General features: G+C 42.0%; 2 protein-coding genes across 2 annotated transcripts; one reads left to right on the top strand and one right to left on the bottom strand.

The window, feature by feature from the left end:
* Window positions 1–917: 917 nt before the first annotated feature.
* On the top strand, window positions 918–1,556 carry LOC146675683 (stonustoxin subunit alpha-like). Its single transcript, XM_085400647.1, has one exon. The coding sequence runs from the start codon at window positions 945–947 to the stop codon at window positions 1,554–1,556; it is 612 nt and encodes a 203-aa protein (XP_085256773.1). The 5' UTR covers window positions 918–944.
* A 6,058-nt stretch (window positions 1,557–7,614) lies between these two features.
* On the bottom strand, window positions 7,615–12,263 carry LOC146675682 (neuroligin-2-like). Its single transcript, XM_085400815.1, has 4 exons — window positions 12,225–12,263; window positions 10,349–10,582; window positions 9,467–9,780; window positions 7,615–9,161 (listed from the first exon to the last, which is right to left on the bottom strand). Exons 1-4 carry the CDS (start codon window positions 12,261–12,263, stop codon window positions 8,333–8,335), a joined length of 1,416 nt encoding a protein of 471 aa, XP_085256941.1. The 3' UTR covers window positions 7,615–8,332.
* Between the last annotated feature and the right edge of the window lie 4,886 nt (window positions 12,264–17,149).

Genomic DNA, 17,149 nt, shown 5'->3' with positions numbered 1-17,149 from the left:
AGTGGCAGAACTATATTACTGATTTAATTTAAATGCAAATAGCCCAAATCCTGATTAAAGCATCAGGTTCACTTATAAAGTATTCTGTAGTTATCTTAGTGTCCATCGCCCTTCCCAACATGGGAATAAAGCAGCTGTGAGAGAATTAAACATGAATGAATCAATGGTACGGAAGTGGAGGAAGCAAGAAGAATGAGCTGAGTAAAGTTTGACTCATGCGACATTTTTGTTTCGCTTAATGCGCCTTATAATCCAGTGAGCCTCATGGTCTGTAAAATATGGTGCATTTGCAAATTATGTGCACAATATTGGAACTAAACTATTTTATATTGACAAACAGCGGCCCGCATTAAACTGTGACTGTCACCAGGTAATGTGGACGTGTTTGCTGAATAAGCAGCAGGTGTTAAACAGCTGACAGGTGAACAGGATGCATGCAGGTAAACTCGAGGGCCCTTCGAGCTGATCGGTGGTGTCGTGAGGAGAATTTCAGCTCATTATTCATGTTACAGAAACACAGAGGTACGAGACCAGGCAGAAGACTTTCTGATTATTTGTTTTTAGTTAAAATAATTCCATTGTTGTCTAGTGATGGTGTGGTAAAGCTCTGTGAATGTGTCCAATTTTTCCGGCTTTGTTGCTTCACCCAAAGGCAGATCACACAAAGTTTAACTGCTTATTATGAAGAACTGACATCTGCTGGTCATTTAATGTTCAGCAGCACTGCTGTGAGAATACCTGTAGGACACATACCAGTGGATATGTGAGCACATGCACAGCTGCAGGGCTAGAAGGGCCCAAATGAATTAAATAAATAGATTCTTAAATAATTAATTAAATGTGTTATTAATTGATTAATTACATTTATTTAAAAATCATTAAATTTTTAATTAATTTATTGTAAATGTTGGAAATGAAATTATTTGGCATTAAATCAATGATGTATGTATTTAATAAGTATTTTGAACTTAGATTCCTGTCAACTCACAATCGACACAAACACAGTGAACACAAAGCTCCAACTGTCTGACAACAACAGGAAGGTGACACATGTGGAGGAGCTTCAGTCACATCCTGATCATCCAGACAGATTTGATGTTTGTGAACAGCTGCTGTGTAGAGATGGTCTGACTGGTCGCTGTTACTGGGAGGTCGAGTGGACGAGGAGGGCTCGGATATCAGTGAGTTACAGAGGAATCAAAAGGAAAGGAAGGAGTGATGAGTTTGGTGGAAATGATCAGTCCTGGAGTCTTTTCTGCTCTGATCATTATTCCTCTGTGTGGCACAATAACAGAGAAACACCCATCTCCTCCTCCTCCTCCTCCTCCTCCTCCTCTGTCTCTAACAGAGTAGCAGTGTGTGTGGACTGTCCTGCTGGCACTCTGTCCTTCTACAGAGTCTCCTCTGACTCTCTGATCCACCTCCACACCTTCCACACCACATTCACTGAACCTCTTTATCCTGGATTTGGGTTCTGGGATCCATCGACTGGTTTCATGAAGGGTATTTCAGACTTTTTTGGCACACTTAGGTATGAATTGACTCTTTGTAGTTAGTCTTACCTGTTAGAGAAACAGTTCAGTCTGTACATGTCTGTGTCTTTCACTCAGAAACACATGATGAGATTCATGGATTCAGTCAGTTGATGTTTTAAACTAAATGATTCACAAATTATTATTCAACACAAGTTTGGTGAGCAGCAGGGCTCATCCTGCTTTTTGTTTTTGTGCATTATAATGGTGAAATAACTTTGTCATGTCTGTGGTGGCCTTTGGAGAATTAAACCATCCTGTAGAAACTAGATATAAATGTCATATTTTCCAACATTGATATTTTTCTGTGTTTCAGACGACAATGAAAAGATAAAGAACAGTCTGTAAATCACAAGTTATCAATTCAAATGATTATTAAAGCCACAAGAGAAGCTTCCTGTTATTTGTACCACTCACCTGGTCATGTGATCCAGCTGTGCAGCCAATCATAACTGCCATCACTTTCTACTTTGATGTTTCCATGGTGAATGGACTGATTCTTGTTTAATACGTTCATACTCTGATGGATGCATCGGAGAGGGTTAGTGTCTTGCTCAAGGATACTTTGTGTGCCAGCTGGAGCAGTCAGGGATTGAACCACCAACCTTCTGATCATTAGATGCCTTGCTCTGTCTCCTGAGCTACAGCCATCATCAAAGCTCTTTCTTAAATCCTCTCTGAGAGGAGCTCAAACACGAGGAAGAGACGAAAGTGAGGGAAGAGAGTGGACTCATTAGTAAAATGACAAACAGCCAGCGTTGATGTTTAAGACAAGTGAGGTAACAGAAACACTATATATAGCAGCGGTCACCATGGCAACATCAATGTCGGTTGCTACGTATTGTACTGATCCTGATCTGTGAGCCTCATATCAGGATATGCTGTTGTTTGTATTTGTTTGCATTGTTACCATTTTTGTGTCTTTTTTAACAAACTACTTTTATCTTGCCATCGTTTGTCAGAGAGTCAAACTACATTTGGTTCATCTTTCTACAATAAAAACATTTCTTCATCTTAATTATTGTATGTGCAGAGTTGTAGTTACTCACAGTGACCACTGGAGGCGTGTGATCCTGATAGTTTCCCTGGAACCGTCCAGTTCATCCACATGAATGAAGCTGTTGGTGATTAACGCTCATCTGTACAACTTTAACAACAATATCAAACATTTAATCGCTCTGCAAACAGCTTGTCTGATGTATAAACTGTGTCTTAAAGGATCAAAGTAAATGTCACATTGAAAGCAGATTTCACTGTAATGTCCTCTGTTTGAAATATTCCAAATATAATCTGGCTTGGTAATGATTTACTCATATATTGTCCACGCAGACTAAAGCAGTAGGAGATGAGATGAAAACAATTAGAAGAATCTTTACTCTTTAATGTCACAAATTCCTCTTTGTATGTAACATAACAACATACATGATACAGCTGCAGCAACTGAGGCGAGGAGAGAGGCAGCAACAAGAAAACTGGAAGAAGGAGACCAACAACACCACCTGTGGAAATCTTTCCCCAATCAAGCGTCATCATATCAGCATTTCATCAAAAGCACACATGCTCCGACCTGACAATGCAGAGCTGTGGCAAAATCATTGAATCATTTATGAAACAAATGAGTGCATCAAAAATAAGAGTGGAGCTGCAATGAAAGAGAAGTGAACTTTCTTCAGTCAACACAAAGTTTTCCCTCACAGGTGACATTTAATTAAAGTGACTTTATCACCACACACACATTCAGAGGCAGTCTACAGGAGCAGAGCTGCAGCTATTCAGCAAATGTCTCCCTGCAATCCTCACTGCAACACCTACATGTGAAAATGAAACCACCTCTACTGTTCACACATGAAACGTCGTGTGAAGAACCAGTTTTCCTCAGATCTCTGTTTTAGTAACTCTGAAGTCTGAACTTTGGATTTTTGCATCCTGTTTGTACTGATAACTGTCAGTGGATGATTTTGATCCCAAAGAAATCTTTAACACACATGTAGTGATGGGACGTGTGCACTGAAACAATGGTTAGGAAACAGAAATCGCCTGAGAATCTGCTCATGTTTAAGATTTCTTCTTTACAAACATTTTCTATGGCTGTTCCCAGTATGACCAGTGATACAAAGCATGGGAAATGGGGATTAGTTCATTCAGACAAATACACTTTTTAAAATGTAAAAATAAAGAAATGAATCAATAAAATAAAAAGTCAAAGAAATAAAAAATAAGGGTCTGAGGCGTCTGTCTCACTGTATCCATGGCAACAATTTACTTCCTGTTCCTTCATATCAGAACCACATCTTTGAAATCAAAACATTTAAGATTCAAATTCAATCACAGATGTGTTCAATTAGATATTAAATGAAGCAGTGCAATGTTTTTATCACTATCCAAGTTTGAACTCTAAGTAGAAGATTTAAAAAAGCAACACACACACACACACACACACACACACACACAGTATGCAGACATGATTTAGCTGATGATAATATAACGACTGCACAGACCCGTGGGATGATTCATGTCCTTTTTCTTACTCTATGCAATGATGAACTTCTTGCTTCAGGACCTTCTTGATCAATTTGTTTTCTAATCCACAGTTTTCTACCTGATCTGTGTGTTTGAAGTAAAATGTGTTGCTTCAAATGTAAAAGTTAAACAGACAGAAAGCATCAACGTGGACTTCAATCAGTGTTTTGTGTTCATACAGGTCAGCTGTTGCACACAGAGCTCCTGGATTTACACTGTGCCCTGGTTCCTGTGTTTCTGTATGTAGTTTAGTCTAAAGTGGATCCTCCTCATGTACAGACTGAATTATCTGTTCAACAATCAGCATTTCTGATTCATGGATTTCATTTGTTTTTGCTAGTTTTGACTGAGATTTCAACATATCTGTGGTGGCATCTGTTCAGTGTTATGGAAGTTTTACAGCACTAATCTCACTTCACTCTGTAACATAACAGTGAACAATATTACTATTAGAAAGATTATTAGAGAAGCCACAATCAGATGATCCCCTATGAGGTGTCCTTGGTTATAGTGTGAAGTCATCTGAGGGGAGAGAAGAAAGAAACACTTCAGTGTTAATGAAAAAGTCATCAGTCTTCTTATGGGAAGAGACCTCCACCAGACCAAGACAGGTAACCATCCAACACGTTCTCATCCCAAAACCTAACAGACCGATGCCATGTGACAAACCGATGCCATGTGACAAACCGATGCCATGTGACAAATCGATGCCATGTGACAAATCGATACCTTTCGGTCTCCCTCTCTCTCTTGTGCTCCTGCCAAAAGCAAAGCAAAGCATCCACCCTTTTCTTACCGGCGTCGTGAATTGTTTGTCAGCATCTACTCATCCTAACGTTGGTCCAGTCTTTGTCTCAGTGTCAAGTCAGTCAACACTTTAGTCCACATGGTCAGTCCAGTCACAGTCCAGTCACACACATCATGCACACACATTCACACTAGATCTTGCTGATAGTGGAGCCTCACGCACAAAGCATCAGAGTCTCCACCCTCATCAATATGAGCTCATTTATTTGTTGTTTCTTTTGTTTTTAGAAAAAGAGTTCTTTATGATCTTGGACTGGATTGACTCGCTGCAATCCTTTTAGACAGGAACTGGCAGGTTCCCACAGGTGACCTTTTCCTCAGCCCATTGTAATCTGGAAAAGCTCGCCTTATATTTGCTCTCACAACAATGTTTTACAGCGCTGTTAATTCAATCTTGCAGGCCTGCTTAGAACAAAGAAGGAGGAAAAGAGAGCTGATTATTAGCTCATCAGAGCACAAAACATCATCACCAAAGGGGGCGACACCTGACAGTTTTCTCTAAGTGCACTGTTACAGAAATAATGAGCCGCTCCTCGACATGTCCATGTTTAGTAAAACTCCCTCTATTGAAATAAGAAAACAAGCCAAAGCTAACTGACAGAATGAACCCATCACTAAAACAACGACCCCAAAAATCTTCATCACAGAAAAGTTTTGCTTACTAATCCAACAATATGTTGTGGGAATTAGAACTTTCCGGGTCATAAAGCTTTTGCCCGACTCTTGGCTTAACTAATACTTACATAGTCTGAAATCAGACTTAAAGTCACTCCCTCTGTTCATTTAGGATAAATGTATCTATATCTGATTTAGGCTAAGTGCCTTTTGTTTAGATGAACTGCTGGACTTCCAGACCAGCAGGTTTAGGGAAGTCTTTATGGGGTCACACTCTGACCCCCCCCCCCCCCACACACACACACACACACGCACGCACAGGCAACGTACTCTTTGTTTGTATGTAGACGTCATATGTTAATGAACGTCATATGTATATTCATGTAACCTCAATAAAAGAGCAGTGTTACGGGGGAGCGGACGAGAGCAACTGGGGTGAAGCGAAGGAACGGCGTTTGTCCGGTTCTCTCCCGTGCACGGGAAACATGAAGAACTTTGCCTACTCGTGTCTTGCTTTGCTATGTAATTAAATTGTCCTTAACGTTCCAACGAATAGGTTTATGCTACAAACCTATCACTGAGGTTAACTACACAACCCCTCGCCACCTCCTTATACACAGGAGTGAGTACAAAAGGGTTCGTACGGACGCATCAGCCGGCCGTCCTTCTGCTCGACACTGTTAGCTGAAAGATGATCGGATCATCCTCTGTCCTGTATTTAAGGCTGAGAGTCTTTGTCCAGTCTCTTTTCCACAGCTACTGTCCACAGCACTGATCCACCTGCAGCACAGCCCCACTCAGTTGTTTTATGATTTACTTTGTGCACGTTTCCCTTCCACTGAGCTTACAAAACCTCTGACAGGAGAAGTCAGGCATGTGTTTCCCCCACCTCCCCTTTTAGGCAGTAATAAAATAGAAAACAAACAATCAAACAGGCTAAAGCTAGAGCACAAGCAAAGACAGCACCGGTGACTAAGTTCTCCCATACTGGACGTACGCTACCACGTGGGCTCAAACAGCAGCACATCAGCTCAGTTTACATACTGTTGACATCTTCATCAGAGGGTCAGCAGGGAGCGCTGCTGAGCTGCAGTCGTCTCCACCAGAGTGACGGAGCAGGAATCACAAACAGCACAAACCCACCGTGTTGTTTCCACCCTGTTCAGGAGATCTGAGCCCCCATCCCTTTTTTTCATGTTGCAGCTCTGCACTGCAGGCCCTGAACGCCTCCCGGTTACCCTCAGTGTGCTTAGAGTTTAATTTACAACCGACGAGCTCACAGATCATCTGCAGGCAGGTGAACGAACCCTTAATGTGAGGATAATAGCAGAGCTGAACTGAGGTCAGAAATAGTCAGGAACGGTGTCGACACAGTGAAGTCAGCTGTTTGGGAATTTGTCTGATTATCAGTTTGGGGGGGGTCGGTGTTAAATAACAAAGGCGGTGTAGGATGGAGAGAGGAGGAGGGAGGGAGCAGTGATGATATGAAGTCAGAATACACATGTGGCAGACATAAGGGGGTCAGACAGGAGCAGCATCAGTCTCTGCTCTGTTTTGTTAATAACGTAGAAAAATAATTTTGTACAATCAAGCTACATTGACGGACGCTTTACCTCACGTACCCTAAAATGAAAAAGTAGTGACAGTAAGACGGAGGCTGCACATGACACCATGACTGAGTTCACAGCTGTTGCTTTGATTCTAACGTTTAAGACTTTTGGCATCGACTCCGTTTTAATAAATGAGTGCTGGGAGGCGTCGTTTGACTTCAGGAGCTCCTGCAATGCTCCTGCGATGCTCCTGCGATGCTCCTGCGATGCTCTTACTCTGCGGGAGAAAACCAAAAACCAAAAGTAGCAAACATGGAGCGATATGACTCGTTTAGATTTTGGGAAACGTGCATCGACAGGTACAGTGTCCTTTTCCCCGCGTCTTTAAAAATAATTCATGCATAGATCCCCCACTGAGAAAACCCTTTTATATACTTTCTCCTTTGTACACATTTTATATAGAACTATATATAATATCATTTCTCTATATCTATATTTTCAGAAAAATTCTTTCCACACAATAAAAAACAACAATTTAACAAATGCTTCAAACAAAACAACAAAAAGAGAGAAGATGGAAGAAAGAAAATCACGACTGAGGCCAGTTTGGCACTTTGTCATGAGAACATGACAGAACTCTGTTAGTTGACGGTAAATAGCGAAACTCTATTTTTCTTTGGTTTTTCTTCTCCCTCGATGAGAAATGAAACACAGCAGTACTTACTTGGCACCTAAAAATGCTGGTAGAATGAAAGATATCAGTGTTTTCATAGTTATATGTTTAGTGTACGCCTCCCGCCTCCAGACTGCTCAGCAGATCGGGAATTTTTAGAGAAGAGCAGGAGGGAGGCGTGTCAAATGAGAGGAAGAGAGCAGTAATAAAACACGGATGTAGAAAAGAGAAGCATAATGTGCACATAACACACAGGAGATGGAAAAAGAGATGACGCCAACGTAAAAAAGAGAAAACAGCGAGGAGCGAGAGAGCATTCGTCCCTTTGACAAATGTTGGAGGTCTTGAGCCTGGAAACAGCAGACCGTCTTTGAAAACAGTATCTTTGAAAGATCTGAGTCACCCACCCCAAACTGCTCATCTGCTGCTGGACACTTCAGTTGCACCTCCACATGCCACCAGTGGAGGGAGCTGCCAAGTTTCACAGCACATGACGCAGCAGGTGTAGTTGCTTTTGGAGAAAGAAGAGAATAAGAGGACAGAACGAAGGCCCACGTCTAGAGGCCTCCCTTCCAGAGCAGTAGCAGAGCCAGTGTTCCTGGTCCCTAGGTGGCGCTGTGTCGGGCCTGTCCCTACTATACCCTGGTGGTGGAGTGGGGGTGGGGCAGGGTGTTGTTGTGGCCGGTGGAGGGGAATGTGTTGAAGGCGTGAAGAGGCTGCATGCTGGTGATGGTGCTGGGGATCACGGTGATGGTGTTTGGCTTCATCAGCGGCACGTTGTCGGGGGCGCGGCGCAGCGCCAGGGTGTAGTCGGGAGGGCAGGCGGGCCGCAGGATGTCGTGGGGTCGCAGGGGCTCCATGTCGTGGTGAGCGTCGTGCTCCCAGTCCTTCATCTGCAGGGACATGATCTCCTCCTCCTGCCTGTGAGCCAGGTCGTTGGCGGGGCCGCCCCGCTGAGGGGACAGCCGGTGCCGGCGCATCTCGTGCCGCTTGTCACGCTTGTAGTAAAGGGCGGCGAAGGCCAGGATGTTGAGGAAGAAGAGCGACGCTCCAACTGCAACTGTCACGCTCAGTTCGGTGGAGTAGTCGCGGGTGTGTCTGGGAAAGAGGTCCTGGGGCGGGCGCTCTGAGCCCTCGGGCTCAGGATCTGATGGGAAGGTAGGGTAAGGATGACGAGTGGTTCGAGGAACGTTGTTTCTGGGCCTCATGGTGCCGGGGTCACGGCCTGCGGGGGAGCGCGTAGTGGTGGGAAAGAGCACGTCGTGCAGGCTGTGAAGATGAGGGACTAATTCCAGCCAAAAGGCCACTTTGTTAGCTCTGTAGTTGTCTCTGACACGAGGTTTCAAACCGATGTGAAGGTACTGCTTGTCCTTCCAGTTGAACTTGGTCCAGATGACCTCCTCGAAGCGGTTGGGCTTGGTATGAATGAACTTGGTGTCCTGAGGGACGGGCAGGTTGGGGTCCCTGGTGGAGCATAAAGGTTAAACGTTTCAGTTCAAAGTTATATTCAGTCTCCATTATAAGTAACATGTGGCATCAATACACTGAATACAGACAGGAGGCCCATTCTCTGTGCAACCTTTAAACTATCTAAGACCAACCGGCTGCTCTGGGATCTGGATGCTTTTGGTGAACCAGTATGTTCAATTCTTCAAAGCCACACGGGAATTAAACTAGCAACCCAGATTCAAGTATTCAAGATGACTAGAAGGCTGTCAGAGAACATACAGTAACGTGTACAGTTTACACTACTGTGACATGAGGCCTACCCAGTCTTTGCGAAGTTAGTCCAGTAAGTCATGACCACAGCGCTCAGCATCACATCGTTCTTGGAGAAGTTGCACGGGAACAGGTCCGTGGCACCGATCATCGGTACGCCGAACACGTAAGGTATCTCGTCTCCGTGCGCGGCGTCGGCCCACTCGGGCCGCGTCTCGGTTTGGCAGTGGTGGTAGAACGTGTAAAAGTAAACTGGGGACTGAAACTCAGCATGGAGTTTGGCAGTGGCCACAGCTGGTGCCACCCACTGGTGGTCCGTAAACAGGAAGCGAGTGAGAAATCTAGAGAGGAAAAAAAAGTCTTTCTGATAACAGAAGGAGTGACAGGCAGCAGAGAGGAAGCATGACTGCATTATCCAAACATGTCTGTACTGTGACTGTGGTCCGGCTGTGAGGGGTTCGCAGGCCGATCTGTCAGAAACACCGACACTGAGATTGGGAGCCCACTACCTGGGGGATGATAGCATTACTGCCCACAGAGCCTCAAAGGTTAAGGCGCAGACACGCCGTGATGTGGATGAGTGGCTCTCTTTAGCACGCTTGTCTTGTTTGATGCACTTCACTGGGCTCACATGTTACTGATTCCATTCTTTACTCGCATGTTTTAAACGCTTAAAGCACTTTCACAGCTTTTGATATTCTTTTGAAAATTCATGTGAACTCAAGCTGTCAGAATTGTAATGTAAGCTTTGATAATTGTCCACATTTGTCATTTTGACGATTATCCGTTTATTTTAATGAATACAGCAAACAGAAAAAAACGAACAAATCAACAAACGCGGCTCCTAATGAGACAAAACCTGATGATGCTGCAAAATGCAGTTAAGTGAGAGGAGGCTGTAAAATGGAATAACTGAAAAAGTGGCAGTGTACAGAGGTGGCGTCCTCACCCTCTGGGTAGCCGTAGAGGTTGTCAACAAAGCTGGAGATGGTGTAGTCGAACGCCGCAGCTGAGATGCCGTCGTTGTCCTCACTGTCGTCCACAAACTTCAGCCCCTCTCCCTGATTCACTCCTATCAGGATGTCATAGTTTAGGAGCTCCCCCTGGTGGAGCAAATAAGGAAGAACATGCTGAGTGCTGGAACAGAGCCTGTGTGCATCACAAGTCTACAACAGGAAGTGCAGCTGAAGCACAGCTTTGTGAATTGGCAGCATTTCATTTCCCAGTAAACAAAATAAAGATTAGCTGTTGCCATGAAATTCCTACTATAAACTGTAAATACTGCAATATATGCAGGGTTCATACACATTTTTTAGGGTCAAATTCAAGCACTTTTTAAGCACATTCAAGGTCAATTTTCAAGCTTTTCCAGCACATTACCAAAAAAGAAGCATGTTTCACTTTGCATCACCTCAGTAAGACCTTGTAAAAATTTAAACAAATCATCTGAGGTCGATTTTAATGTCTTTTGTTCCCCTTTTGTTAAAAGAGCAGCACACAAAAATACAGAAAAAGGAAACGGTTGCCTTACATGCATATAGTGTACAAACTCAAAAAACACATTCCTCTTAAAAATTAAGATGTGCAAATGTGAACAAATCAACTTGTTAGAGATCTTCATCTCCACTGTAAATAAACAACAAGCCAGAAAACAAGAAAACTGCACCAAACACCACAAACACCAACAAATTAATGTCCTCTCATCAGATATTGAAGCTTCTTTCCTGTGTGACATAAAAAATAAGAGACCGATGTTTGTTTGTTTTTTTAACTAGTTAAGCACCCACGTTCAGTCATCCACCCATTCACGCACACATTCACGCACTGGTGATGTAGCTACAGCCACCCTGGGGCGCCACCAGGCCCTCTGACCACCACCAGTAGGCAACGGGTGAAGTGTCTTGCCGGGTGAAGTGTCTTGCCCAAGGACACAACGACCGAGACTGTCCAAGCCGGGGCTCGATCACAAGGCGAACTCCTAACTCTTGAGCCACGATCGCCCAGTGGGGACATGGGGACATTTCAATTTCCAGCAGGAAGCTCCCCCTTTTTGTTAAACCCTTTAGATCAGGGGTCGGCAACCTGCGGCTCTTTAGTCCTTATAGTGCAGCTCCGCGTGGTTTGTGAAAATAAATTAGCTGAAGTGTATTTTATTTATGTTAGTTCTTTTTTTAACTTGTAGTTCTAAATTGGAAGATTATTGTGATTTTGCAATATACAAATAAAATTATATTTTGTTATTTTTTCATCGCTCAAAATAAGCGTCACACTCGCGGAAGCCGGTGTACCCGGCGAAACGCCATGCATTTATCGAGCCTTTCAACCCCAGATAGGCCAATTATGGCTCTTTGGCTCTTTGGGTCTTAAAGGTTGCTGACCCCTGCTTTAGATGAACAGAGTTTTTTAATTAAATACATAATCTTTAATAAATGTTCTCTTTTATAAAAAGTAGGATAATTAAAAAAACTTTTATTATACCTCTATTGAGTAGAAAAAAAACTCGTGTTTTCTGTTGTCTGTTATATAATATTAGGGATGTTTGTGACAATTAATTTCTTAATCGGCTGGACTAACCAATAGTCCACAACCAGGAAACACTGAAATTTTAAGTTAAGTTTGAAAACAGTTTAAAAAAAAAATACCCCATTCCAAAATGTCTTGTGACAATCTCATTGGCTTAGGGAGTGATGATGTCATAGATCTTAAGAATCTTAAGTCCTTTGATGTTTTTCCTTAAGTAGGGGTGAGAAACAGCAAGTTTTAGTTCGTTTCAGCAGCATCTGTGTTTGCAGCCTACAAAACGTTCACCACAAGCTCTTCAAAGTCATCGTATAGAAACTCCAACATGTTTCCAAGAAAAAAAACAACCAATTCAAAAAGATTACGCCGCCTCTCCTTCCTGGCGTGGCCGGCCAATTTCCCCAAATGGCTCCTCATCCTTCCAAAGGGCGTTAGAGGAGAGTAGGAAGGAAAACTACCTTCTCCAGAAAAAAATGCAACAAATTGAAGAAGAGAAACTTCAACTGGAGGACAAATGTAGACGAATGGAAGCCCAAAATAAAGAGCTGGAAGAAAGACAACAGCGCCAGCCGGACATAAAAATTATTAATGAGGGCTGGGGAATCAAGTTTGCTCAGAGCCGAGAGCAGATTGTGCACCTCATTAAAGAAAACAGGCAAAAGAGTGCAGAACTAAAAGAAATGACCAACCAGCTCCAAGACAAGAAAACGATGACTGATAAGATACAACGGGATCTCCAATACATGGACCGAAAAAATCGGCTCCTCCAAAGACAGCTCCATGAAGCTGTGGAAGAAAAGAAAGAATTCCTCCAACAGAAGGAAGAGCAGGACAAAAAGCAACGAGACATGCAGCACGAACTGAAGAGCATGCAGGAAAAATACCGCATGCTGAGAGAAAGCCTGGATGAAACACTGCGCCAAAATAAAGACCTTCTTCAACAGAAAGATCAACAGCAGGAAAGACTGAAAGAAGGAAAACGTATCGTCCAGGACTTTGAGTCTAAAAATCTAAAACTGCAAGAGTTTTGTAATCAGCTGGAGGACAAAGCAACTAAAGTGGAAGAAGAAAAGGACAAACTGGAGAAACGCTGCTCACAGATGCAGAGAAGGATCGATCAGATAGCGAGAAACAACTCCAAGCTCGTTAAGGGGATTTTGGTGGAATTCAATAACTTGAAGCGTGAACACACTCAAATGCAGGCGCAAAAACAACAAGAAGACAAAATACATGAAGACCTGCAGCTCACGCTCCAAGAAATCCAGAAAAGAAACGAGCAGTTAGAAGACAAGCACAAAGAGGTCCAACAGAGAAATGCAGACATGCACAAGGACAAGCTGATACAGGAGGCAACATCCAAACAACTCAAAGACAAGCTTGAAGAACAACAAGCAACATTGGAAGAGGTGGAACAAAGATGTGAGAAACTTGAAGAACAAAACGCAGAAACCATCGATGAGCTGAGAAATCTCATCCTGGAGAAAAAAGCGCTCGTGGAAAAGTGCATGAAAAAAAAGAAAAAATGGTTCCACTTGTTCCGGAGGAGAGACGCTACTGCTTCCTCACCTGATGTAGCCTCGTCTTGCTCCACCTCTGTTCACCCCCCCAACCAGTCCCGGCCGTTGACTGTCCCCTCCTGAGCCTGGTTCTGCCGGAGGTTCCTGCCCGTTTAAAGGCAGTTTTTCCTCCCCACTGTCGCCAACTGCTTGCTCAGAGGGGATTGTTGGGCTTTTCTCTCCTCTGCCTTGTTTCTTCATTTACTTGTTTAACTTTTTTCATTATTACTTCATTTTACCTTGTTTCTTCATTTACTTGCTTGTTTAACTTTTTTCAACTTATCTAAATAATAAACCAATTAAATTTATCCTTTGAGTATTTTTCATCTCATCTTTACAGAATCTTTCCAAAACATTTTCAAACATTCAGATCTGTCTTTTATTTTCTTCTTGAAGCCTCATAAATGGTGAACTAAAAACCCGGAACATGGTTTGAAACATAGTTTCAGCTGAAACTGGCATAACATGCTGTGTGTGTGTGTGTGTGTGTGTGTGTGTGTGTGTGTGTGTGTGTGTGTGTGTGTGTGTGTGTGTGTGTGTGTGTGTGTGTGTGTGTGTGTGTGACAGGGTATCACTAGTTAGGTCATCATGTTTAGACTCATTCACTCCAAAATTATTTAGGCCAAATCTTTAAAACAGTGTCATTTCATACACATTTTCAATTCACTTCAATCGCACAAATGCAGAAATAATTATTTGCAGTATCTTATTTATTATGAGAATGTCATGCCTGATCATTTGTACCTACACCACCAAAAATGGGGGCAAAAGGGAGGAGATCATGTTTAATCGGTTATAAGAAAAGGTCAGAAATATAAGTGCCGACATGAGCAGTGTCCACAGAAACCTCTGACTCTCAGCTCAAAGCTCATATAAACCATTTCTACAACCAGCAAACAAACAAAGACACTAAACAGTTAAAAGAGCAGTGACGTCACCACGAATCTGTGGTCAGGTAATATCCATGTTTTGATTGATGATTTTCTGGAGTTAAATGTGAAAATACTTTTTAATTTATTTAAAAGTATTTAATAGCATATAACACCCAAAACATGCTGGGTGTGGAAATAAGAAAATCAAAATTTCCTCTGTTTGAGTCACAGTAACGTTGACATAGTAACATTTGCAGTAAGTCCTAAATGTTCACCTTTAAAATCCCTCCCTCTGTTCATTTTGCCCACATCATGTTTCAGTGGTTGGCCTCAGGTTCTTCAGCTTCCTGACAGTCTGAAGTCAGCTGACAGAGTTTCACCTGCTAAATACACAGAAAATCTTGTTAAAGCCGCACAGTTTGCCCAACAGTAATATTCCCATTAAGCCCTTTCTAAACACTTTATAACAATGTGTCATCACTAAATTATAAACTTCTTCTCCAAATCTGCACGACTGCACTTAGTCACAGACTTTATTTAATTGTCCTGCGGCTGCTATCATATATTTGACCAAACAGTTCTTCTCACACAGTCACAGATATATTTCTCTCAATGCAAACTTCACTCATGTCTCAGACAGGAAACTTGAGTTTTTCTTTTTTTTCTGTCCCCACTCATTCAACTAATTTGCATATTGAGTCACATCTCGAGAAGTTGCCCTGACAACAGAAATGCATATTCAAAACATTGCTGCATAATGCAATTATTATTATTTTATTTTTATTTCTACAGTCGTCACTTCTTTTGCTCAATCAGCTGGAAACCACTTCTAATTCACTATTTTAAACCTGCTTTAAGCTTCTAATCACTGGTTGGTCCTCCCAGTCTCTTTTTCCTTGTCACAAAAGTCCCTCTATTGTCCTGCAACTTCCTGAGTTATTCCTCAGCTTCAGCCTTTAAGTGTGTTAAATCTACACCATTCAGCATTTATGTCATGTATTCACATTCATGAGTGTAAGCATGTCTTCATTGCGTGTATGTTGTGTGTTCATATTAATATTGAGTGTAAGCTGGTCTTCGTTGCCTCGATGTGTTTTTATAATCAGATTTAATTCCTGCATCTTTGCGCTGAACTGTGGATTCAAACTGTCTCACTTCTGATTCTCTCCAAAAACAATTTCACATGTGACAATTTCTACATGTGTGTTTTCTATTTTTCTATTCATTTATGTATTATTAGTTTATTTATTTCTTTATCTCTCTCTCTCTCTTACTTTTTTTATTTACCTTTCTGTTGCGATGCTCTGGATGTTTCTAAACCCCACAAATGCAGTCTCACTGTTCAACCCAGTTTTCCTATGCTGGCATCCTGGCAGCTGCACGCTTGACTTTTCTCAGTTCATGGGCAGTTATTTTGCGCCTTGGTTTTTCCACACGCTTCTTGCGACCCTGTTGACTATTTTGAATGAAACGCTTGATTGTTCGATGATCACGCTTCAGAAGCTTTGCAATTTTGAGACTGCTGCATCCCTCTGCAAGATATCTCACTATTTTTGACTTTTCTGAGCCTGTCAAGTCCTTCTTTTGACCCATTTTGCCAAAGGAAAGGACGTTGCCTAATAATTATGCACACCTGATATAGGGTGTTGATGTCATTAGACCACACCCCTTCTCATTACAGAGATGCACATCACCTAATATGCTTAATTGGTAGTAGGCTTTCGAGCCTATACAGCTTGGAGTAAGACAACATGCATGAAGAGGATGATGTGGACAAAATACTCATTTGCCTAATAATTCTGCTCTCCCTGTAGACTTTTGTCTTATCGCCTTAACCTCCATGGTCTCAAATTCTTTAAGGATATAATTTCTTTTAACCGGATTAGGGCAAATTTCGTTTATCAAAATATTCCTGATCACTTTGTTTGTAAACCTGCTGTCACCAAATTCAACTCCAGCTATGCAGAGCTGCCTCAGTCCAGGAGAAATTTTAGAGTGCACAATATCTTCTTTTATCATTGATCTCAAAGGGACTGGGATGGCTTTCACTGGGGATTTATATCTCTTAGCAGTACATCTTACATCAAATTTCTCACAAAACGTCTCATGTTTTAGTAAGACCCCATTATCATCCATAAAATGAGCTACAGCCCAAATCCCTTTAGATCTCCATTCATCCACGTACACAGATTTCCTACACAAACGGATATACCTGTTGTTCCATATAGGGGTGTTGTGAGGAGTAAAGCTATGTTTATAGATTAATTTCCAGTAGAGACGGACCTGCTGATGGAAAGCTGAGAGTTTAACAGGTAACGAACTGCAATCAAAGTCACAACGTAACAAAAAGTCTATTCCACCCATTTTGCCAAAAATCACATTGGGAATAATGTTCCAAAAGGAATTTTTGTTCCTAATGAAAGATCTTAACCATTTCAATTTTAGTACACCATTCATAACATCAAAGTCAGTGGCATTAGCCCCACCCTCTTCATAATTCTTAATCACATCATTTTTCTTTATATAATGACATTTGTTCCTCCATATGAACCTAAAATTAAGAGTATTTATAGATTTAATTAGTTTTGGAGGTATGGGCAGAGAAAAGGCTGGATAGATGAGTCTGGACAGACTGTCCATGTTGGTTAGCAAGATTCTCCCAAACAGAGTTATGTCCCTTTGCAGCCACATGTTTAAAATTGACTTACACTTTTCTATATTGGTACAGATATTCTTATTTTCTGTTGATGTCTTATCCTTGCAAATTACAATGCCCAGATACTTC

Source organism: Rhamphochromis longiceps, linkage group LG3, assembly GCF_057381845.1.
Source record: "Rhamphochromis longiceps isolate RC_006_pf linkage group LG3, R_longiceps_female_GT1.1, whole genome shotgun sequence".
In the NCBI taxonomy this organism is placed as follows: domain Eukaryota; kingdom Metazoa; phylum Chordata; class Actinopteri; order Cichliformes; family Cichlidae; genus Rhamphochromis; species Rhamphochromis longiceps.
This window is presented reverse-complemented; position numbering and strand designations above follow the sequence as displayed.

Excerpts from the sequence above, each read along its gene's own strand:
- LOC146675682 (XM_085400815.1), bottom strand. The coding sequence starts at position 12,263 with ATGTTGGAGTTTCTATACGATGACTTTGAAGAGCTTGTG. Across the intron at positions 9,781-10,348 it reads AGGGTGAGGACGCCACCTCT|AAAGACTTTTTTTTCCTCTC; the intron begins GTACACTGCCAC and ends TTCTGTTATCAG. Across the intron at positions 9,162-9,466 it reads ACTAACTTCGCAAAGACTGG|GGACCCCAACCTGCCCGTCC; the intron begins GTAGGCCTCATG and ends ATGCTCCACCAG.
- LOC146675683 (XM_085400647.1), top strand. The coding sequence starts at position 945 with ATGTATTTAATAAGTATTTTGAACTTAGATTCCTGTCAACTCACAATC.